The sequence below is a fragment of the Pholcus phalangioides genome, unplaced genomic scaffold (genome assembly GCF_987345545.1).
Source record: "Pholcus phalangioides strain wild (caught in Gottingen) unplaced genomic scaffold, Ppha-v1.0 ptg000009l_1, whole genome shotgun sequence".
Classification (NCBI taxonomy): domain Eukaryota; kingdom Metazoa; phylum Arthropoda; class Arachnida; order Araneae; family Pholcidae; genus Pholcus; species Pholcus phalangioides.
In genome coordinates, this window is record NW_028301602.1 from 39422253 (window position 1) to 39447739 (window position 25487).

The 25487-nt window shown below is 35.8% G+C and overlaps 1 protein-coding gene across 2 annotated transcripts in view; it reads left to right on the forward strand.

Moving 5' to 3' along the window:
- LOC149083046 (transcription cofactor vestigial-like protein 2) overlaps positions 1 to 25487 on the forward strand; it is a 54414-nt gene that overhangs the window by 17974 nt on the left and 10953 nt on the right. For both annotated transcript variants that reach the window (XM_089236155.1, XM_089236156.1), the window contains exon 3: positions 22793 to 23329. In XM_089236155.1, the coding sequence (XP_089092281.1) occupies positions 22793 to 23329 (537 nt within the window). The remainder of the gene's footprint in view (positions 1 to 22792; positions 23330 to 25487) is intronic.

A 25487-nucleotide genomic window follows, 5' to 3' on the forward strand; every position in this document is an offset into this window, starting at 1 on the left:
CCGCCGTGATAACCCCTACCAAACGTTAGCGGTGTTTCTAAGAACCTACACGCACACCTTGAGAACTTAATTCACCTATATATATCATCGTCCTACATAAATGAAAAAAAAATTCTGCTAAAATTATCTGGAGTTGCTTAAAACACACTTTTACATAAGAAAATATTTATATTCACATTTGGTAATTATCATCATCATCACGATTATTCAAACTCTTTTCAATATTTTTTTTTTACCGCTTTCTTTATTCTTCTCTTTATTGCGGAACTGAACGGCTAGGAATCCATAATTTTGGCTTACCTGGCTTAAATTGATGAACGATTTTTTTTTGCAACCCGAGTAAAAAATTTTAAACCATGTAGTTGCCATGCTAAAATGAACCTCACCGTTAATTTTAAGAAAACAAATATTTTGGATAGCTTCCGTTGTGTTATAGCTTAATGCAAAATCATAATTTTACTCACAATTCTCAAATTAGCAGTGTTGCGCAACATCTTTAGGACCCTCAAATCGTATCTAACTAATCATATTTTCATACCCAATTAAGAAGCAATGCTAAGTCTATCAGTGCGTCATCTACTACAATACACAGGGTTTTTCTTCAGAAGATGTTCAGAGGAAATATAAATTATACTGTTTTAAAATGAACAATAAAAATATGAAAAACGATCGGCAAAGAGAACAGAAATGTTCTGTGATGTTTATACCCGCTAATAAATATTATTGGTCATCAATAAAAAAATGGCAATTCAAAATTTTTTTTGAATCATTTACTCGGAAACATTTGCTCCATCACATTTGATGCCCATCCCCGCTTTGAAAATGGGAACTTTCAATGTTTCGTATGCTGAGCGAGGACTCTCGGCACTTTTTTTAATGCATGGAGCTTACCGGTGCAGGGGGAATCAGATGCATAGGGAGGGTTTCATGATTACTTGGCACCCGGTAATATGATTTTCAAGCCTATTGGGAGGCATATTCACGAATAAAGAGATTTGATTGTAACCATCACCAGAAGAAAAGCACGATACAAGAACTGTGACTGAAACTGAAATAATCATGGCGCAAATCATTGAATCACAGGGTGTTCATCTGAGCTGTCGGTAAATATCTCCTAAGTACGAAACAAGTATCCTTCCTCAGTGGTTTAAGTGAGCACCCCCATCCCCTACATGGGTAGGCATGGCAGGGTTCTATCACGGTGGCCCGGGACAGACGTATTATTTTTGTTTGATTTTGCACTACAAAAAAATTCACTGTAGAGGAGACCTACCACAAGACCTCAGTCTAGGGAACCTGCGTCCCGGTTGTGGGGCCACCGCGAGCACTGAGATGCTCACAAGGAAAAGAAAAACTTTATTCCTGCATAAAATGTGCCTTCTAACTTTTTTTTCTCCAAAAATCGTGGACAAATTCTCTTTTATTTCACTTGCTCTGACCTGTTCTTTCTCTGCGCACAGAATTTATATATCTATGCTAAATGACTAACTAAAATTCCACGTTATACAATACAGGAAATTTTTCTTTGCTCAGCAAGAAACTGTGTAATTGAAAGCTTTCATTCTCAGACTCTAAACGTCCATACTTTTCAAACTTATTCATCATGAAAAAATGATGCCTGCCTTAGTTACTTTTGTCCATAATAACGGGGTAAAAATAACATTTTATCAGTAAATATGTGATTTCTAGAAAACATTGAAAATGAGTATACGGAGTACGGTAATAAATTACATACGAGAAACAGATCAATGAACTAAAAGACGTTCTGCCACCTATAAATCAAAACTGTTATAATTATTTGTTTAAAATTGGTGACCGGTTTTTGATAAATGTATTGCATAGAAAAAGTCAATGTAGTTAATATTAGCAACTTTATAAATAATAATATCAATTGAATCGTCAAGTTTGTCTTAAAATTTTAATAGTTGCATGTATGCGGTAAGTTAACATTAGTAAAACGCTCATTATAATCGGGAAAAACGTAGAGAATAATCGTACTAATCTAGGCTTACATCCCTTTTAAACTACGAGAACTAAGAGCGTTTCACTTTGCGCATCTTACTAATGTTAACTTACCTCATTCAAAGAGCAGCTGTTAAAATTATGAAGCAAACTCGACAATTTTAAGTAATTTTATTGCTTATAAAATATTTTTAATATCGTACTACACTGACTTTTTCTGTGGGGCGTATTTATCCGAAACCGGTCACCAACTTCAATCAAAGAATTATAATAGTTTTATATTATAGGTGGCGAAACGTGTTCCAGAGAGAGAGAGAGAGTTCATTAAAGCGTTTCTCACATGCAATTTATTACTGTACTGTATACTTATTTCCAATGTTTTCTAGAGGGCACATTTTTACTGATGAAATTTTATTTTTATTCGTTTATTGCTTACGGACAAAGGTAAGTGAGACAGGCATCACTTTTTTCATTTTGAATGAATTTAAAAAGTTTTTACATTTAGAATCTGAGAATGCTCCTGATATGCAAAATGTTTTTGCTGAGCAGAGAAAAATTCAGTGTATTGTATAAGCTAGCATTTTATTTTGTCATTTGACACAGATATAAAAATTCTGTACGCAAAGAAACATTGGCTTGAGTGCATCCTGAAGCGGGAAGATTCGAAAAGTAAAATACGTAAACTGGTCCACTTTCTGGAGCAGCACCCTGAGGATATCAGAACTACAGTCCCGGAGCCAGAACCAGATAGAGAGCCACCTATGCCAGTTAGGAGATCCACTAGACTACGACGTCAACTACACCCAGACAGCGATCTCGTACATCTGTTTAGAGAAGAGGAAGAAGAGGAGCCTGAGTAGTCGAGAATAGTTTGATCCACGCTGGCTTATCGAAAAGCTGGATACAGGCAGCAATTACTGACGAATGTCTTTGGACCAAATCAAACCACACGGTGCAGCGATTAGATCAACCCAGCAGTAGATTGACAGCTTTCATTGATGTGATAGTTACTGATCCAATGAAAATCCCTGAGGAGAAGCAGATCACATTTTATCAAGAACTATTCCCGATTATGACGATTATTATGTGATTTATAACCTGTGATTTACAATTGTGATTTATTTACAGAATCACCATTTTTCGATTACAAATTTTATACTTGTTTATTGGCGAGGTGCGTAATGGCACCTGCCCATGTATGTAATATATCTTTCTCAAGATCAATAAATGGTTAGGTTTCCCCGGAGGCACCCGAGTCCCCAGGGACAATGTGCTTACATCACTGAGTGTGACAGAGCCTGGGTGTCTCTCGGTTCCTATCATTATCCCTATCACTATCACTATCTTCTTGAAATTCAAAATAAAGAACAGCTTTGCGAATAGTATAAGTGACAAGAAAGCTTTCGTCTTTGAAAGTTCTCCTGGTTCCGGGATTTTTGATGGTTCCGTAGCATTTAATCGTGCGGAACCCCAAAAAAATAGCCGTCATGGAACCCCAGTTACAATCCTATGGCCTATAAACACAGACTGCTTGTTTCTTACGAAGGACCAAGTTGTTATCAAAGCATTCAACACATTACTTTCATTTGCACAGATTTTGGCAAGCAAATACAGATTTTAATACAGTCTTTTTTTTTATTGGCCTGCGTTGCAGTTATAACGCAAGTTAAACTCATGAAGCCCCATAGAAGAGTACCATAGCATTACAGTCATAATAAGAAGGAAAAAAGACAAGTGTTCTTTCGGAAATTTGGTCCCAATTTACTAATAGCTTCATTACAATGTACTTCCTCTTACGCGCTTTGGAATCAGCCGTTGTTACCGGTCCCACCTATCACGTAACTTCAGGGTATTCAGGGCCGTAACTAGGGAGGGACAGGGGGGTCTCGTGCCGAGGGAGGCTGAAATTTCATTCTGAAACCTCTCCTTCAACATCAATCCAATAGCTCTGGGCGTGAGCGGTCATCAATCAATCAATCCTTCAACATTACAAGGGAGCGTCAAAATGCACGCTTGCCCTGGGTGACCAAGCATCTAGTTGCGGCCCTGAGGGTATTACTGTAGTAAAATTTCCGATTCCGGTGTATATATAGGCTTATATTATTATAGTTCATCATTTTGCATTTTATTCTATTGCAAGGGTAATTAAAGTTGATAATTTTTCATAATTAACATGAACTTTTTAAAACGAACCGCAAAATCTATATTCCTCTCGGACACTTTTCGTGAAACACACCGTATACCAGAGAAAACATACCGGTGGTATATTTATAAATTCACTGTCAACAAGACTTATGGCATATTCACACCGTGGAAAAAAAATGAAAACTTAGCTGAAAGAGTGCAAGAAGCGCTGGAGATATACGAGTATAAATACGTGGGAGAAAACACAGAATACTGCATTCTCTTTCTCTTCCAGAGCGCCGTTTAATTAATTGGCTTGAGTGTTGAGTTTTAATGATCAACTTCCCTTCTGGTGCAGAGGGTTATATCAAGAATAGTAGCATCTTTTATTCCAGGAGTAAATGTACAGGAAGAAACACAAAGAGGAACACACACACACACACGCTCGAGCTCGTGCGCGTATATTCAACATGAGAAACCCGTAACTGAATTTTGGTAGATGAGCCTGAACTCCCACGTCGCCGTGAACAAAAGGAGTCTTCTTTTTTACAGGGACTATTCTTCCAAAAAGCCGTTGTGTGTGTGTATCCTAAAACTGAAATAAAATAAAATAAAAAAACATACATAAGAGTGCGTATTACAGTGTGTCCTCTGTTTTTGTTCTCGGTTTGCCTCGTGCTTTTTCACAAGCTAAAAGATGAAGGTATATCCCTCCTCTCCGTGATTCTTCTCTTACTCTTCATCATCCCTGCTCTGGATCTACGAGTTTTGGATCCAAAGAAGCTCGTCCTTCATTCTCTTTTTTTTCATATATATTTTATTTCGCTTGATCCTGTTTTCGTTTTAAGACTCCCTGACGTTACGTTTCGTTACGCATTTTTTTTTTTTATAATTTGTAGTCTAATTATTTTCTCTCTTGCCCCTTCTTCTTCCATTTTTTTTTCTTCCGATTTTCGTATTCGTACACACAAACGTATACTTATTTCTCCTCCTTGCTCATCCGTTACATCAAGTTCGCTCACCCACGATGCATCTTGTCGACGCTGCTGTTCCATCGGTGCAACTCGGTGATTAATGTTCAGCTCATTAAAAAACCGTCTTTCCTCACTCATCTCTGTGTCTATACGTAAGAGATTTGGGAACGATATATATATATATACACCTTTTCCTTTTTGAATACATATAGGTGTTAAAAATAATAGAATATGTTTTTTGGTATATACAGAATATATATATGGTCTGCTTTTTTTGATTTATGGTCTAGGTCTAGATGAAACTGTCTGTGTATATGGAATAGACTTAATGACAATGCAATGAAAAGACAGTATTGCGTCAATTAGGTAAACTTTTTGGAGATTGTCATGCCATCGATATATTGGACTGAGATTGCCGATTGATCTAAGTAGACATTGCCTTTCCGAACAGATGGATTGGTCGAGTTGGGCCAGTCGTTTGGCCTCTCAGATTTCTCGATCTGTCCTGCCTAGATCTTTTGGGTAAATCTAAAAAGAGTCGTTTACGAGACGTCCATCGAGTCGCCAGAGGACCTTGTCGCCCGAATTAAGAGACGTTCGTGAAAAGCCAGGAATCCTAAAACGTGGACGTGATTCACTCCGTTGCCGATATGACACCTGTATTGCAGCTAGTGGTCGCTCATTTCAGCAATTCTTGTAAAGTTTTCCATAATAGAGATTCTTTGTCTTCACTGTGTTCTCTGTTTTCACCACGCAGTGTCGCCGCTTGCTTTCCGACCCCACATTGTACGGTGACAGTTAATTTGTTTTGGAGAGTTATATCACCCTCTAGCAGTTCTGACCATCAGTTTAGTTACACCCTGTATATACAAAGTGGCGGTACTATGCAGTTGTTATGTTCCTATTGCACTGTAATACTGCAGGTAAATATATAAGGGTCTGCATTGTACAGAGTTCTAGAAATCAGTGTATAAATGGGAAAAAATTAAAAGGATTTATTCGAATTTTTGAATATTTGTAAATTTTTTCCTCTACGCCATCACCCATAAATAGTGTGAAAAAATTAATTACCTAAACATTGTCAAAAAGTGAGCCAGGGCTTGTTAGAAAATAAGTTACTATTATTTTTTGTTTCTTTAATATAAGGAGAAACAAGTTACTTTAATGTTAAAGACATAAATGTTGAGGTATTTGTCTGAGCGCACACATAAAAATAATTTTATGACGAACGCATTCTGTTGTTCTTTTTGTATGTTATTTTTACCAGGTGGTGTAAACGACGAATAGTAAAAGCAGTGTTTCCCAAAGTGAGCAATATCGTCCCCTGGGGGCGGTTGAAGCTTTGGGTTTAGTATAAGATCCTATGGGTTGGATTGATTTGGGGGGCAAAGAGAAGGGAATTTTTTTGAACAAGGAGGCGATTGAACAAAAAGTTTGGGTAACTATGAGTTAAAGTATGAAATCGTTTATTATTCATCAATACTAGCACACCTTCAAGATCCCGTGGAATAATTAATTTAATTTCAAATTAAATGTATATTTCCTAAGCGAAGATTAGGTGCTGCATGCTCAAAAAGGTGATTTCTATCGAAACTGGTAGGGCCTACTTGTGTAATCAAATGCGGCTCATTCCCAAAAAATTGAATTGAAAAGACTAAAACATAAACTTTCCTAAAAAAAACATTTTTCTTTTGGTTGATCAAGCAAGTGATTAGAAATGTAATTTCACATCAACAATTAAATGCTCAATTTCTTTTTTGAGTTGATAAATTTTTTTATAGTTAATGACACACATTTAAATCCAGAAAAAGCAAAAAATCTATTCGAATTACATTGCTTATACAGGGCCTCATTGAAGACATGCCAAGCTTCAAAAATCACACAAAAAATATGTACGGAAGTAATATTATACATACCATATTATATTACAGTAGAACATGATTAATTCGAACTTTTATACGAACTCCCCTCAAGTTTTTTATTTAACTTAATATTGGAATTTCTTGATTAATGCGAACTGTTTTTTCAAAATTTGTGGATAATTCAACGTTAGAGAGGGAAAAAATACATGATTTTTGTACGAGCAAATTTAGTTTAAAAAAATTCTACAAGAAGCCAGACTTTGCTTTTCTCGATCAAGTTGTTAAACAGCAAATATTTAAAGACTAATAAAAGTTTGAAAATTCTGTTTTTCTCTACTCTTTCTTTGATAATTTGATGCCCATTTCAACATCGTTCAACTGGAGTACATCGAGACTGGGTACCACTGAATACCTCGATTATACTTTTCAACATATAGGATCAAGGTGTAACATTGAAAATCTGAATCTTTTTGTCGTCATTAAGAGTATGGAAAGTATTCGAAAGTACAAATTGTAATACGTTAATGAAGGTGTATTTCCTTGATACTCGTAGCATAAGAATGATAAGCAAAATTTAGAAAACGGTTTCATAACGGATGATCGTGAACTTTAAATCAGGCTTTGAACATGGTCAAGAAATTCTGCGGTGATGCTGATTCCAGAACAGTGGGAATAATGTATAGCAGATAAGATCAGTTATTAGAACTATAACTATTAAAATTTGGGAAAGTTTCATAACACTGATGATAAAATTTTAACAATTGATAATTACTATCCTATGTGAATGTCGAGGATTAAGTTGCAATTTGTAGTCATTTTACAGATCCAAGATTGATTATTTCAATAATTCGAATTTTGAAACTTTTTTCTAGTGACTCTAGACTTCGATTTAATTAAGTTTGACTGTATATAACTATCTTCTCTGGAATATAAACTTTAGTGAGAGAAAAATTTGGGTTGCAAACTCAAACTTCAAGGTGAAAAAAATGCAAACAAAATATTTTAACGAGTTAATGAAATCACAGCCATACATGCTCCGCAACAAACAGGAAATTGTTATCGTTAATTGGGATATCTACTAGCAAATTGAAAATATGAAATGGAAAGAATATGACCCACATTATGTGCAAAGGCAATTCTGAAATTTTATCTTCAAACTGATGGCAGTAATGAACGTTTGAAGAACCCTGCACACATATGCAAAGCTACGCATTTATAGGATAACGGTCACAAAAAACACTGCAGCTTTCGAAATCATTGGTATTCCACTGGTCTGAGACCACTGACTAAACAGTCGGATCAATGAAAAAAAATGCAGTGGTTCGCGGAACCAGAAGCGGGAAACTCGCCACCCTACCGATAATACACTCATCGCGGAAGAATCTCCTATGGGAGAATCATCGATCCTCAGTCATTTTATGTGGTCTCAATCATTTAAATGAGGAATAATAAACGTTTATATTGCTGTAAAGAACATTTAGAAAACCGCTTCTGCCGGTTATAGAAAACACGTTTGCTAAAAATAAATTACATTCCATTATTCAAAAAAGAATTTCGTTTAGCGGACCAATCATGATGTCTGCGGACCAGTAGTTTCTCATATTTACTGGTCCGTGGGGGCGACCAGTGACTTTTATGTTTCAATCTAAACACTGAACTGCATTTTAAAGCTAATTAAATTCGTTAAGAAACAAATTTAGAAACAGTGTATTTATTTACGAAAAGTTTCGTAACACAATAGAATGCTGCGCGTTCCTGAGAGAAACAAGGCCGTGGGCCTACTTGACTTTAGATAGGCAGATATGGCTGGCTACCATACTCGTGGCAAACTGCTATGTCTGTGTGCGTGGATTCTTCATATGTTATGCAAAAGACGCTTTTGCATAAGTGAGTGTGTGAGTGTGTGCGAGAATGTATTTAGCTGTTAGCTCGAGTCGATTTGCTTTTTTAGTGTGCGTGTCATGTGCGAATTTCACGGTCCTGTCAGGGACTCCATCAAAGTCCCGAGGGGGTAAAATTCCAACTGCTCTTTTACTTTTGGGTGCTGTAATAGATTTTTTTCCCCTCTCTCTCTCCTCTTAAACTCTCTCTCTGTATAAGTCTCGAGAGAAGCCAAGCATATTTGCGCCGGTCCGCCATCTACACCTGTCACCGGAGTGATTTAAGAGGCAAATTGGTGTATTCATTCCTCCATGGAACGCGTGATCTCACTCTTAAATTACGATGGCGTAGTTAGATAATTATTTGGGAGTCTCACTTCTTCTTCTTTTTTCATGCCACTTTTTAAACATGTAGATGAACATTTAAAAGAAAAAATTGAAAAACAATTACGAGAATTTGTAATGTAAGGTGACGAGTGCCAGGGGGCCAAAAAAAAAAAATATGTACAGTGAATATTAGAGATGGAAAAAAAAATAGGATTTTTAAGAATTCATGTCTAGTATTCGGTTTAGGTTATGAATGTAATTCCATTTCTCTCTCTCTCGGCGTTTCTTTCAGCCGTTATCGAATGAGTGATTTGCTCTCTCAAAATTAATGGTGGTGGCTCGGTTGTTCGTGTTTGATATAGAATTTATTGGTGTAGACTTGCTGCGCTCGTTAAGGTGCTTCTTTCTTACAGGTTGCTAAATATAAAAAGATGAAAGAGACAGTCGTAAAATTTTTGCAATACAATAGGGCAATTCTTAATGATAACGTGTCTGTTGAACCCTTTATGCATTTTTACTGCCAGGGTTGCCAACACTCAACACTATTCCGTATGTTTCACTCTTTTTTTCTTTACTTTGTTTTTTCGTTGAAAGAATTTTCATGAAGAGCGTTTGATGTTCCAATAAAAGTTTAAATGTGCTGGATCTATATATATTTATTGACAAAATAATTCTTTAAATTCAAGAAACTCACAATAGTTTTTCCTAAACCTATACCCAATTCAAACTTGGAAATCAAAATGCATATCTGAAGCATATCGATGTAAAAATAGTAAGTTACGTTCATGTACATTATGTTACCGTAAATGTGATGAATTCCTTTTGGTAAAGAGAGATATAGACGACTTTTTTCTCAGACCAAGATATCAAGGAAACATATTTTCTGGATAATCTGTTGAGGTGAACTCGGAATGGAAAGTCACTCAAACCGACGCCCTCTTGTTAACTGGGCAAACATGCTACCATCTACACCACTGGAGAGACACAACCCTGCCTTCCTTTATTTCAAGTACTGTGGCGTGAGGAGCTGAAGTAGAGGCATTAGTAGCTTCACTTAACTTCAGGAAAGAGCCCTCGGGTGGGACGGTAGAGAGAGGTAGACGGCTTTTCTCTTCACCTCAGCATAATATCCATAAAATACAGTAAAACCTCCCAACAACAGCCACTAACGGGGCTGTGAAAATGTGGCCGCTATTCGGAGGTGGCCGTTATTGAGGGAGTGGCCATTTTATTTCTGGAAAAAAAAATTAAAATCTACGATTTATATAACATGTAAAATACTAATATACATTCTGTAACTGATTATATTCAAATGTATGATGATAATATAGTTATTCATTAATCCATCTGCAGTGCTATTTTAACATCCTAAAATTTAGGCTTGCAGTGAAAGTAGAACACAACTGAAACGAATTATCGAGAAAAACTGATATAGACCAAGATGGTGTGTTCTAGTAACCCTAAATAGTTTTTTATTCCCACCCCAAGATCAACTAAACTAGCGTTTCCCAAGGTGGGCGATAGAATAGTCCGGGGGGGGGGCGACGGAATTAAGTTACGGGTATAGCATAAGATCCTATGGGTTCGCTTGAGTTGGAGGGGGGGGGGGACGATGAGGGAAAACATTTCTCCGAAGGAGGGGGCGCTGGAGCAAAAAATTAAGGAAACTATGAACTAGACCAGTGGTTCTAAATCTTTTTTGACTCAAGGAGCCCTTTTCGGTCTATAATTTCTATATCGGAGCCCTTTTTTGTGAATAACTTTTATGGGGCGGAACCCTGTTCCTCTTTGAAAATTTTGTTTGTCTATACCTTTTTTTTTTGGTAATTTAATGCCCATTTCAACATTGTTCAGCTGGAGTGCAGCGAAACTGCATTCCACTTAATACCGATTATTGCTTTCAATCTATAGTTCCTTTTGTATTTGTGTTTTGTATTTCTATTCTCTTGTCCATCTCTATAATTGGGCAATACTTGCCTGTTGAGATGTAAATATATAAATAAATAAATAAATCAAGGTTCTCAACACTCACAGAATCTGAATCTTTTTATCATCATTAAGAGTATAGAAAGTACCGGAAAGTATAGGTATATATATATAAATATATATATACACACAGTGGATAGTCATTTTAAACAGGTAATATACATAAATATTTTTTTCCCCAATTTTGTTATTTTAAATAATTATTATTTTTTTTTACTCTTGGCAGTTTAATCGTGTTCTTTGATTATCGGTGTTCACTTTTTCCACTTTCAGTGTTCTACTCTGTACTGGTTTTTACTATTTCTCTGCTGTCTTCAATTTTTTTTTCCAAAATCTATATATAAAATTGATTTTCTGTCTGTGTGTGTATGTTCTCTATACAAATCCACAATTTTAGATCGATCGTCGCCAAATTTTGCATATATACCAAATGGGACCTGACTTGAACGATAAGCTACATTATAATTTCGTCAGATCAGGGCAAATGACCCAAATGGGCAAAAAACTGTCGGGCAACAATGGTTTTTTGGGCCTCAACAATCACTTTCCGAACATTTACTTTGGTTACAGTGGTTCCCTAGCAATGCGTTTCAGACGTGTTTTATGCCTTTACGGGTTTGCCTTACGAATGGTTTGTCACTTCTCTAATCCTGTTACCATATGTATAATAGTTTATGCCTTTTTATAATGGTTTGTCAATTTTCAATACTCCCAGTAATGAGGTTTTTCGAATGACGTCATAATCGTCACCAGCATCACGTTGATGGTCAGGAAAAGAGTGATCCTCATAGAAATGAGTCATTGCCGATTTTAATGCAGAAATGCGGAAATTTGGTTGGGGTTTTCTGTCACATCAATAATTTTAGGAATTGCATTGGATTCTCGATTTTTGATATATTGAGTTCGCTTAGAGATATACGAAGCCCAACAAATTAAATATGAAGTAATTAGCCCTACCTACTTTCGAGTTGGATGCAATGGTATTGATTTCAACGAAGTTCAAAGGGGGGAATCGGAATACCTAGCACCATAGTGGGAGATAGAGTTGGAAGTCTGGGGGGGGGGGGGCGCGGTCATTATTGCTGGGGGAGGGGGGCAATGCTACCCCACGCCCCCCCCGTAACTCTGCCCATGCCTAGCACCCTTTAAAGAAAGAAAAAAATATGTATTTATTTTTATACATTTCTTTTTAAATCTAGATTTGTTTCTTTCATGAGTCGCGCAGGAAGTCGCCGTATTGGTGAACTTAGACACGGTTTGCGTGTCCCTCGAAGAAAGAGGAAGATATCACGTGATCCAAAAAGCCTCATTGAAGGAAACCCGGGCAACGCCGGGTATTATAGCTAGTATGTATATAATATGGGGGAATTATTAGTATTTTTTCACTCATCAAGTTGGATAAATTTCCCAGGCGTCACAAAATAATTTATTCCTCCAAAAAAAAGATGAAAAAACTGGCAAAACAAGCTCCTTCATCAGCACATAACATCCAAAACGGATGAAAAAAGGCTATTTAAAACAAGAGACAAAAAAAGAAACGCCAGATCGTACATGAGCTTGAGAAGATGCAGGCCGAGATGGTTTCATTCCTCCAACCGTTCCAATGGAATTCGATGGTAGATATTTCAGTTTTAGTACAAATGACTTCTGAGAAAGGGTTAATTTTGCTTCAGAGTTCATAGGAAGAATTGGATCGCGCCTCAGAGAAGAATGACGAATGAGGTGGGTCGTCCATTAACCAAGGATTCAACATATACATGTATACGTCTTATTTTTTTTTCCTTACGAAGGGATTGTGAAATTGAACCAAGTCTGCACTGATTCTATTGCACACCACACCTTTAACCCTCATCCATCATGTTGAAGTAATCTTATAAGCAATGCACTTAAACGCGAGAAGTTACTTCTCCTACGGATAGTTCAACTGAGACAATCTTCAAAGAATCTCTCTATCCATGATTCCAAGACATGTGCTTTATATGAAGCAGAAAAAAAAAGCAACTGTTAGTTGAAAAAAAAATCAATAACAAAAAGTTTTAATTCAATCTATAAATGATCTGTTTGATTCCTGATCGATCAGTCAAACGTGAAACTACAATACTATTAAAATAATTGTAAAAGAAAGGTATCTTCATACGAGATTGCAAATTCATCGTCGAGCCATATGAGTGTCAAAATCGGAAATAATGTTTTCAAAGCCATTATTATACATAAAAAAAATATAGTTGCAAAAGTCTTTCAAATTTGTTTTCCCTGTTGTCCTGTATCAAAATGAAGATGAAAAATTATTCTTACTGTACTATGTCTAAATCTAACCGTATCCGGCAGTTAATGTATTCTTCGAATTTTAATATCATTCGTTGCAATGAATCTAGTATTGGAATGTGGTCCTTTATTAACGATTTGCAGCAGTTTTTGCGATAAAATAATGTGGGAGGGGGGGGGGGGATTCTTCCCCAAGTATTGCCCGCGAACCTTATGTGTCCCTCGAAGCTTTTTGCATTTGCCCGTCGTCGAAAATTCTTACATAGTTATAGGATTCATAGAAAAATTTTGACTAAAAGCCTCTGAAAACATTTCAAAACGAATGACAGAAATAATTTCAGAAATGAGAAATAATTTCTGATTCAATGAGAAATAATTCAGATTTAATGAGAAATGATTTCATAATTTTATTAAAAGAAGTATAATTTCATGATCTCACTCTGTCTCTCTCTCTCTCATGGAAAGAACTAATTTCAGACTGAATGAAAAATATTTCCAGAATTATTGAAAGAAGTATTTTCGGAATTAATGAAGATTCATATTTAATATAAAAATAATTTAAGAATAAAGAAAATTTAAATTCAAAGTCCCATTTAATGGAAAAAATTATTTCAGAATTAATTAAAAAAGAACTTCAGAATTTATGGAAATTCATATCTAATAGAAAAATCTCCGAGTAATTAAAATTCCACCATAATATAGGTTTGCCCCACTCCCTTTTGGATTTAGAGCCCTGGAACCTGTTGGGACCCCCATTAAAACAGTGGTTCTCAAACTTTTGCCACCGCGGCTCCCTTACCCAATATGGTTCAACTGCGGCTCCCCAGATTAGTTCAGTAGATATTTTCATTTGTAAAATAACTACTTCGAGACATAAATAGACACACAAATCAATATCTCCGGCTTATCGCGACGCCCCTGACAACGATTGGCGCCCCTACGAGCCGCGAGGCACAATTTGGGAAACACTGCATTAAGTGATCATCACTGTATGAAAACCGCAGTATGATTTGTTGGCCCTAAGGCTTCATGGAATTTTTTTTGCCCGAATATCTGGAAGGTTTGAAACACTGTATTAAGTGATGATCACTGTCCATGTGAGAACTTTTCTCGGCCACAATTCTCATGCGAGTTTGATCATGAATGAGTGTCTCCCCACGGCCAATTAACGCATTACACATACTATATATATTTTTACTAAGACTGTAACCAAGTATAGCTAAAATTTAATCAGAAACAAAAGTTTATAAACAAACAGATCTAGTTCAAATAAATCTAACTATACACACTTCAAGTTCGTGGTATTATCCATTGGTCTACTATACCTTCATGAAATTTCTGAAAATTTCAACTCTTAAAGATTAAAATAATAATGTTTAAGAGTTGATAAAGATATAAAATAATATTGTGGAAGTAAAAGTTAGTAGTATCTACGGAAACATTTTTAAGATAAACCTAATGAATTCTCATCGGTATAAGTCGAATTTAGGTAGCAGCACACTGCCTGTCTTGTACCATAAGGAGGTGCAAAACGTATTCACATTAAATCTTGCGGCCATGTCAATTACATATACCACATCTCAAGTTTCTTATTTCACTTTCATTCATCTCTCTCTCTTCCAATGGACTTTAGAATCAATTTTCGTATCAAAAGCTCTGACATAATAAGAGAATTTTTATACTTTCTCCATATTGATGTTTTTGCTGAAATTCAAAACCATACTATAAGTAGCTTTTAAGAATGAAAAACCCTCGTTGATTCGGGTAATACGAGCTGCCATTAAAAAAAAAAAGATGAATGAATCCATCATTCGAATCTTAGAAGGGCAAGTTTCAAAAAAGGTTCAACAGTGTAACCAATATGTTCTCATTTCCAGAAATATAACCAAGTAACATCGGGAATCGGGATATATAGTTTCTGTTGTTGTCCTGCTTGTAGTTTTCCCATCAGTTGATGCGAGTCAGCTCTGTGTTCTAATGTAACAATTTTTAAAAGTTTGGTTGGTTAGTTCTAGGGGTCCTCTATCTTTTCTTTGTGATATATATTTACGTCTTCTTGTGTATATTATCGTCTTTCTTGAGATATTTCGGTTTTTTTTTTTCGGTTTGTATCTCTTCTTTCTTCACCTCATTACCCGTAACCCGCGACTCCGCCTAGAGGTTCTTGTTTCGTTTCTCCCGCTCTCATCATCGTCGTCGTTTCATTTCTCTCCCAAGCAGCTCTAACTCTTAATGAGTTCTGGAAATGGTGATTCAATGTGACAGTCGGATGTTGGTCTCATCCCTACTTGTCTTCTTGTCAAAGTAGGAGGGTAAAACACACTGACACAAAACGCATTTTTTTTTTTTTTACTTTCCAGTCTCTACTCATCTTCTTGGTAAATAGTCCGCTAACGCCTCGTTGGCCAAGAGGTAAAACATCCTTTAGAGCCTGTAGAACAACGCTTAATTGCATTTTATGGTCATAATGTGGAATGAAAATGAATAGGTCTTTTTATGTGTTTCCCACGAAAATACAGTCAGACTTAACTTGTTTCTAATAATGAACTAAACTAGAATAATCATCGAATACTCTCTTAAAAAAATTATCGATTTTATTGTTTTGGGCCAAATGCCCCGTTGCAAAGAAGAAATGGGTGAACTTATTAATTTTTACACAATGAAATTGAAATGTATTCGTCAAAAAAAAAGATGAAAAGTACGCATGAGAGCATGTCTTCAGCGGAAAACATCAATCATAAAAACAGTAAAATAAAATACGGAAAAAAAATTTCACATCTTTTAAGAAAAACAAAAACAATTAAACATAAATATTTAAAAAATTAAAAATAAGATAAAATAATTGAACAGACAATTAAAGGAAACTTTTACAAACTGAAAGTTTAGAAATTTCTTACAGACGGAAAATTATATAAATTATTATCACAAAAATGAGAAACTTTGCCTGGTTTTAATTTATATAAAAATTGCCACGTTTTCAAGAATTCACACGAATGGAACCATTCGAGTGAATTCTTGAAAATTTGGTAATTTTTGTATAAAATTTAAATATATAAATAATTTCCCATTTTGTTATTTAAATATTTCCCATTTTGGATCTAATAGGTAGCGTGTTATTTAATGAGTTCCGTGAAAACAAAATTTAAAAAAAAAAACTTTTTGATCAACACCCGAAATGCAAAAGATAGCTGATGCAAAACCCTCTGAAGCAAAATTCACCATTCTAAGTAGAAAGAAAATATTAACAAAGCTCTTTTTTTCCTCACACTTATCGCATAAATCAGTGTTTCTCAACCTATGGTTCGCGGACCACGATGGTATAGGTGGTCCACAAGCAGACTTGATAAAATTAATTCTAATAAATCTTAATTCTAAACCGGGATTACACTATAAAAGATTTATAAAAGAACTTTTCTAAAGCTTTTATAGTGTAATGCCGGCTTAACTGGATGAAAAATTATTCAACCTTTGTAGTTATGTTAGTTTTTTCATAGGGGTTCAAATAAAATTATACCTTCATACAACTGTTCAACATACTTCATCGTGGATAATGTCGGGAATTGTGATCCTTCGAGATGCGATAATGTGACCGGGGTACCACTAAATTTATTTTAAAAAATTCAATTTATCGCCTCAAATACAATTTTCTAATTCTTGCTGAAATTGCTGTAGGGTGGGAAAAATGAAGGACTGCTCCAAATCGTAGAAAACAAAAATATATTTCGCGGGGAAAAATATGCTAGTCATCAGATGACCTTATTTCACTGAGAAAAATACTTCAAACTGGGATCTTAAAAAACTTAAAATATGGGACATCGCCAATTGTCATCAAAAAACGTTGCAAGAAGTAGGCACAATCACCAAATGTTATTAAAATCGGTGAAAAATTGCGAAAATAACGTTGAACCTGACGAACATGTGACATGAACATTTATTGTCATAATTATCATAATATTATTTGTATATAATGAAAGCGGTGTGTAATTTACATGACCTTAGTAAATATTACAAATTAAATATTTATTTTGTATAAAAAAATGGAATAACCCAAAATTAAAGGAATGTTCATAATACGGGACACAAGTGATCCGTCAAATTGTTTTAGACATTGTATTGGTCCTTGCGTTCATAAAGGTTGAGTAAGGCTGACGTAAATCAAGTCCGCAACTAGGGGACGGCAGAGGGGTCTGGTGCCTCCGATTCTGGATTAGGAAGGGCCCAAGTTCATTATTTCACCGTCCAAAATTACGGGGAGGGAAGGTGCCGAAATGGACACTGGCCCCAGGCTACAGTTTAAATTTTTCTTTGTAGTTGAAACCCTGGCAGAAAGTGCATCAAAATTCATTACGTATTTGACATGATGCTAAACATAACCTGAAAATGCAAGGTATTTATCATCAAAATATGGAAGACAGATGGGTGCACCAGCAAGAACACGAAACAACCACAACTCTGACAATCTAAATACGAGATAAGACCACGCATATACAAATACACACACACACACACACAACTCGCTCCTACATGAAACCGATTCGTTAGAAATTTCGTGGAGGAATGTGTACGAGGTGTACGTAGAGTTGAGAGTGGCCACATTCTACACTTAATTACGCACACGCCATTTAAGAATGCTTCAGCAACAACACGAAACACACAAGCACAACTGTCACAACATATAAATACATTAGGCACCACACATACACTCAGAACACACATTCCGGCATGAACCGATTCGTTAGAAATTCCGCAGGAAAATGTATATGAGTAGTAGTGATGTATATATATATATAGTCCGTATTTTAAAAGTGCAGTAAAACCTCTCTTTTGCGGACACCAGTGGGACAAAAAAATTCGTCCGTAAAAGAGGGGTGACCGATAATCAAGGGTTTGAAATGCATACTTTTATTATACAAAGGGCAAATAATGTTTTGTTATAAAAGAAGGGTGTCCGTTAATACAGGTTGTACTGTATTTACATAAAACTATATATTTCGTTAAAATCTTTCTGTTCATATCCCAAAAAATGCACAAAAACCACTGAATTCGAAACAAACATTCAATAAATTAATTAAATACACGAAAGAGAAGATTAGTTTATGTAATTATTCTAAAAGATTTTTCGTGTCGTTTTTGTTCGATTTAAATTACCGTAATTTTTTCCGGCAGAGAATCAGGCTATTGGGATATAAATTGCGAGTCTAAAGCGCAATAAAGTCTACGAAGAAACGCCGCAGCTTTGAATGAGCTGCACGGCATTCATAAACGAAAAAAAAAACTAATATTTTTTTCGATTCCATTAAAGAATAATTTTCATAAAAATTCATGGGATTCTGTCGAAATCAGAATATCAGAAAAAAAAAAAGTTATTCTACAGACAAACGGCTTTGAAATACCCGCGAGAGCTAAAAACTCACTTGTAAAGCTGTATAAGGGTGGATTCACATCTACAGACACACCCATCGTGTCGAGTTAGACACGGCAAACATTCTTTAACCCGTCCAGTGTTACTAACGTAATATTACGTCGGAAGTTCTAAGGAAGAAATGCATACACAATTTTTTGCTTGCCATGTATTTGCGCCAATTTAAGAATAGAATATCCCTCAGAATTTTTTGTGTAAGTAGATAAAAACTCGTTTTTCTCACTCGAAATATTCTTCTCCCCCCCCCCCCTTTTTTTTTTCTATTCCTGTCTTGAGGGATTTTTAAGAAAAATTTCACAGATAGAGGATTTAAAACTCACTAGTACGTTATTCAATTGGAAATGATATGTACAATATGTAAATGCGTGAAGTTATTGGAAATATTGTTGCGCGGGATCACAAATATTGTGGGGGGCGGGGAGCTAAACCCCAATATTTTTTACAGGTATTATCGAGATCGTGGCAAATATTGAGTGAGCTCGGGTTCATGTACCAGATACAAGTCAACGCATACGATAATTCGGCACTACATAGTTCACTAGCAATTTATTTGAAATCATATATTGTTTTCTGCCAATTATATTATACCTAATGCTGTAGTTTTTTTTTTTCGATAAGATAATGCTCTTCCATCAATATGATCGCTAGTTTTCCCCTATTGGTGAATTTTGAATTGAAGAGGAAAAAATGCATTTCATTGAAAAATCAGAAAATAAAAAAACGTGCTACAGATTAACACTAAAATGTCTGCCTACACCTGCGCGGGCACCATACGATAGATATGAATACGTTCATTGGTATTATGTTAAAGAATGTTTGCCGTGTCTAACACGACACGATGAGTGTCTGTATATGTGAATTCACCCTAAATCGTTTCTTTAACGGTAAATTGATTCATAAGCAGTTGATTTAAAATTCATAAGTAAAAGAAAATTACAAGTCGTTACTATACTTGCGAAAATATCCTGCAATATGCCCGGTTTTTTCACTATATACTGGAGAAAAACTCTGTCACTTGAGAAGGGACAAACCGTTGTAAAAAGAGATAAACATGGCTGAAAGGCATTGTTAGCGAACCACGGTAATAAAATTGAACATTTCAAAAGTCGTTATTGACTGACTGTTTTTTGCCCATTTCGGATATTCACCCTGGCAAATTATTAAAGCCATCAAGTCGAGCCCTCTTTGGTATGTATCGTCGTGTCCCGGATTCCAAAAGCACGAATGTGCAAATTTCTCCCTTTTCCTTTTTTTTATCAGCTGGTTGGATACTTTATTTTGACGCTAATGTGTATCGTTATTGAAACACGTTACAAAAACTTTTACGAAAATAACTTCCATTGAGTAACATGGACAAAGTAAACATTGAAACGTCATTTCCCACACTCTTTTCTTTCCAAGGAGGTAGCACATTCGTGTTTCTTGTATGGGTTGGGGGACAACATGTAGAGTAGGTCAACATTTACTAAAAATTTTAGATTTTTCGTAGAGAACATACACACAGAAGATCAATTTTACGAAAATGAATAAATTTACCATTTTGTGAATGAAATTTCCAAATATTCAAAGCAGGGAATGATAAAAAAAAAATTCTTGTATGATGAGAAAAAAATTGGTGGGTAAAAAAAACAAGAAGAAAAAGCTGCCAACTATCGAAAATTTACAATGCTGTTTTAGAGAAGCAGCAGCAGCAGGCAGACCTGCTGGCTCTATTCCAGAACGTTTTCTCTCCCTGAGCAATGATAAGTATGCGCCAAATAAATTCCAGCGTTTCATCTCCTTACTCTCTCTCTCTGCAGTATAGGATCCTTCTCTTACCCCCTTCCTTTCTTGAAGACAATCGCGTTTAGGCATTATTCCGTGACGTCTCACTTAGACTGATTCTATTTTGATGGCAGCCATTTCACATTTTCTTTTCTTTTTTTCACCCAAGAGAGATTTTTTCCCTCTATTTTTTTAAACTCTTAACTGAGTTGTAAATAATGAAAAAAATAGGAAGAGAGAGAGAGAAGGGAGGGAGAAAAGTTTCTCTCCGAAGAGAAGTTCTTGGCAAAATCCTAGTGTTTCGAAGAGAGAAGAGCGACAGAGAGAGGATTACACAGACTGATCTCTATTGTCTACCTTAAACTGCTGTTTGCATAACTTCCGCGTTTAATTAAGTGTCATGCAAAGAAATGCCAAATGCCAGTAGCACGCATATTTTCTTTTCGCTGATACTCTTATGGTAGCTCTCGAAATATCCAGTGATAAAAGAATTTAATATCTTCTCCTCAGGGGAGTTTTTTCTTAATTAAATGGGCACTATAATGTATTCAAAAATGTATCTGGGCAGATTCGTTCAAGATGAAGTTTCGTTATTGTTAAATTGTTATTTCAAAGGAAAACATTTCACTTAATTTGGATTTATTTTTTTTGCATCAATAATTGTTAAGAATATTTCTTACGCACATTAATGTTTGACAAACCTATTTTTTATCATTTTCATAAAGCCATTGTTTGTGATTTATTATCCATTCCATATATATTCCATTCTTCATATTTATCTATGTTCCATCATTTTAAAATCAGAAATCCATTTCTATCAAATAAAATTCATTCCATCATTTTTCTACATCATGTTCATAAAAACATTTTTTCATGCTCGTAAACTCATTTTTTCAAATCAAGTTCATAAAAATCACTGTAATGAAATGAAGTTCACAAAATATTATTACCGAATCAAGTTCATGAAATCATTGTCATGAAATAAAATCGTTAAAAAAATAGGCTCACGGCTTGCAATAAAATTTTGTCTGTCTGTCAAAATTCGTAAAAAGAAATTTCTTAATTTTATGTTCATAAAATCATTTTTGAAAACATGTTCGTGACACCATTTTTTATACTGTATCAAGTCCATAAAAATTATTGCTATGTAGAGATCTATCTTTTACGAAGTACATGGAGTTCATAAAATCATTGCTGCGAATAGAGTTCAAACCAATGGTATCTAATCAGGTTCGTTAAGCCTTTATTATCTAATCAGGCTCGTTAATCCATTATTATCTAATCAGGTTCGTTAAGCCATTGTTATGAAATAGACTCATTTAACTATTTTTCTAAATGATGGTCAAAATACCATTGTTGTAAATTATAGTCAAAATACCAATGCTGTAAATCATGTTCAAAAAACCATTTTTGTAAATCATGCTTGTGAAACCATTTCTTAAATCAAGTTCGTTAAAATCACTGTAGCCAAATGAAGTTCATAAAACCATTGTTATCGAATCAAGTTCACACACAAATCATCGTTAGCAAACCCAATTCGAAAACCAAACCCATCATTGACAAATCAAGTTCAAAAGCCAAAACTATTGTCATCGAATCTAGTTCAAAAATCAAAACAATTGTTATTGAATCAAGTTCGAAAACCAAAACCATTGTTATCAAAAAAAATTTAAAAAAACCATTGTTATAAAAAAAAATTAAAAAAAACCATTGTTATCAAAACAAAATAAAAAACCAAAACCATTGTTATTATAATAAAATGAATGTTGTTGAAACCATTGTTATTATAATAAAATGAATGTTGTTGAAACCATTGTTATTATAATAAAATGAATGTTGTTGAAACCATTGTTATTATAATAAAATGAATGTTGTTGAAACCATTGTTATTATAATAAAATGAATGTTGTTGAAACCATTGTTATTGCTATCAAATGAATTTCATTAAACCACTGTTGTCGAATCAAGTTCACAATAACTTTGTTACCAAATAAATTTTCAAAAACTATTGTTTTGAATTCAAGCCTATAAATCCCCTTTTTTTAATTAAGCCATTTTGATCACATCAGGATCATATATATGGCCATTGTTCACTTATCTTTATTGAAGACGTACTGGTTGAATCAATACTAGTCTGTTGTGTTGTTTTTCTCTAAACTTCAACTAAAAAAAGTAAATTATATATTTCTTGATGAAACTAATTTCCTTTTTTTCCATCTGGTATAGATGGACCACCGATGTCTCACAGGAACTTCCCACCATCATTCTGGAACAGTAACTACCAATCCAGCAGCACAGGTGGAAGTTCCAGCTTAGGGTCAAGTTCGTTGAGTCACATTTCAGCGGCAGTGGCAGCGAGTCACCCGGACATAAGTTCTTACGGAGGTGACGCCGCCGCAGCCGCCGCTTACCACCACCATCACTCGACGGCGGCGTTGCTACATCACCAGAACGCCGATCCGTGGCATTATTCATTCCCGAGTCAGACTGGACACTTCAGCCATCACAGAGCCCACGATCTCTCGTCCTACCATCATCCCAGCATGCCAACGGTCAGCGGACACACGTCCAGGTTCAACAGCCAGTACAGCTCGCTTCTCCTACAGCCCTCGGTCAGGTCAGCGACGAGACTTGGGTCGGCCGCGACCTGTACGGGACTCGACAAATCGTCCGAGACTTGGGGAAATGCCAGGTACCACGATCCGATCGGGCACATAGAATCCAACTATGGCACGCATTACGGAGGGATGACCTCCATGACAGGCAAGTAGCTTATTTTTAATGCTCCAGCTCTTCTTGTACATTCAGCTCCCGCCAATGTGGGCAGTTACATTTCTCTCGAGGATTCTGAAGTTCTTTTCGTCAAATTAATATTTTTCTATCAAATAAAGCTTCGAATACCAGAGATCTATCTGCGCAATGTGTCTTTAGATTAGCAAGGAGTAACAATTAATTAGTTAACTGTATCAGGGTTAGAGTGAGATAGATGGCTTTTTTCTCAGCCCGAGATATCAAGGAAACAGTTATTTTCCGGATATTATGCTGAGGTGAACAGGCCATTTCCTGAAGTTGAGGCTACTGCCTCTACTTCAGCGCCTCACGCCACAGGGTGTGAAATAAGGAAGGGAGGGTCATGTCTCCAGATGGTAGCATGCTTGTCCGGTATGCAAGAGGGCCTGGGTTCGAGTTCCGGTGGAGACGTGATGAATTCTCTTTCCTAGTTCACCTCAGCATAATATCCGGAAAATAACTGTTTCCTTAGTATCAGGGTTAGTTACAAAGACTACCATTTCTGAGAACGGATAGTTCAAATTCTTAATTCTTTGAATTTACAGTTCCATAGCTGGTTTTGTATGTATAAAATTACGTGAATAATTATTATTCACGTTTATTATGCATAATTTAGAAAGCCCAAATTTACAGTGTAATTTGCATTTCCATCTTCTATGGAAGGTTATTGTTGAGCATATCGGTGGCAAAAAATTTCTATAAAGTAGATTGAATGCCTCTTAAAATTCCTTCCCTTTGTTTAAAAAAATTATAAAATCCTTGAAACAAATTTTATAAAAATAGAACATCTATTGCTAAAACTGGATATGAACATGAATATTTTATTGCAAATGAACGTCAACTTGATCGAATGAGTGTTGCACGTCTTTGCTGGTTATGTATGTATGTATAACGTTCATAAACATAAAATAGTTCAATTTCCACACAACGGGTGTAAGAACGGGACATTTCTTTAAACCCAAAAAATACGTGTGTAGTATTTGCTTGCCAGTATGAGAAACGCGCTGATATTGTACGAATACATAGAGCATTTTTTTTAGTCATCTTTGGTTTTATTTCTTTCCTTCTTTCAAACTGAACGCGGTCCATGCTCTATCGCCGTCGGGCAATTTTAGCATATCCCCAATAGGGGCTGGACCGTGGTGGACATTTTTATACGAGAATAATAATAATACATAAAATAGAAAATAAAATAACACAACGCACAGATACAGCGAGCATATACAAGTAGAACATACCAATGATGATGCGATGGCACCAAGTAATCATAGAAAAAATAAAATTATGCAATATATACAAATGGGTGCGCACCCATATGGCACTGCATAATGGGTGCGCACTCCTAAGAAGCACGCAAGAACAGCCAGGACGCCGGATCAAGAGTGAATTCTAGGTCGTTTGACCCTGGTAGATCTTCTGGCCATTTGTCACGTGGATTCTACGTGGTCTGCGTTTCTGGTCTTATCATGGACAATCTGCGGATTCGTTTGCAGGTAGCGTACGAGGTCAGTAAATTGTCTCTTAGTGTTCTTTCTCTGCAGTAATGCAACTCAGCCATAGCCATCTTTGGCTATGTGATCATAGATTTCATGCATCAAGGCACTGAAAGGATTTCTCCGGTAGGACATCCTGCCATCCTGCTCATGTCATCAGACTCTCCGAGGCAGTCGAATCTTTTGGAAAAGAGCGCAAACCATCCCAATATGGTCTCTTTTGGCGGTTAGCGGTCATGTCTGTCTGTCTACTAGAACCAAAAGATGGAGATTAATGATTCAGAAGACTTCGCTGGATGAAGGTGTACATTTGACTATCTACGTTTTGATTCCAGAAGTTGAAGACTTGTTTGAAAATGGAAATTTTACCTTTCGGCTCTGCAATAGCAACAATGGGATTCATTCAAGTCCAACCCATATCTGTGCCGGAGACATGAATTCAATGTTTTAATGCATAAAACCCATGATCAAAGGCGATGATGGCCACAGTACAAGGTATTAGTACGATGTCAGCAAACGTTTTCTCATACTGTCCAAGCAAACACACACGTAATTTCGCGTTTGCAGAAATGTCCCGTTTTTCTACCCGTAATGATTGAACTATCCTATGTTTTCATACATAAACCAGCAAAAACTTC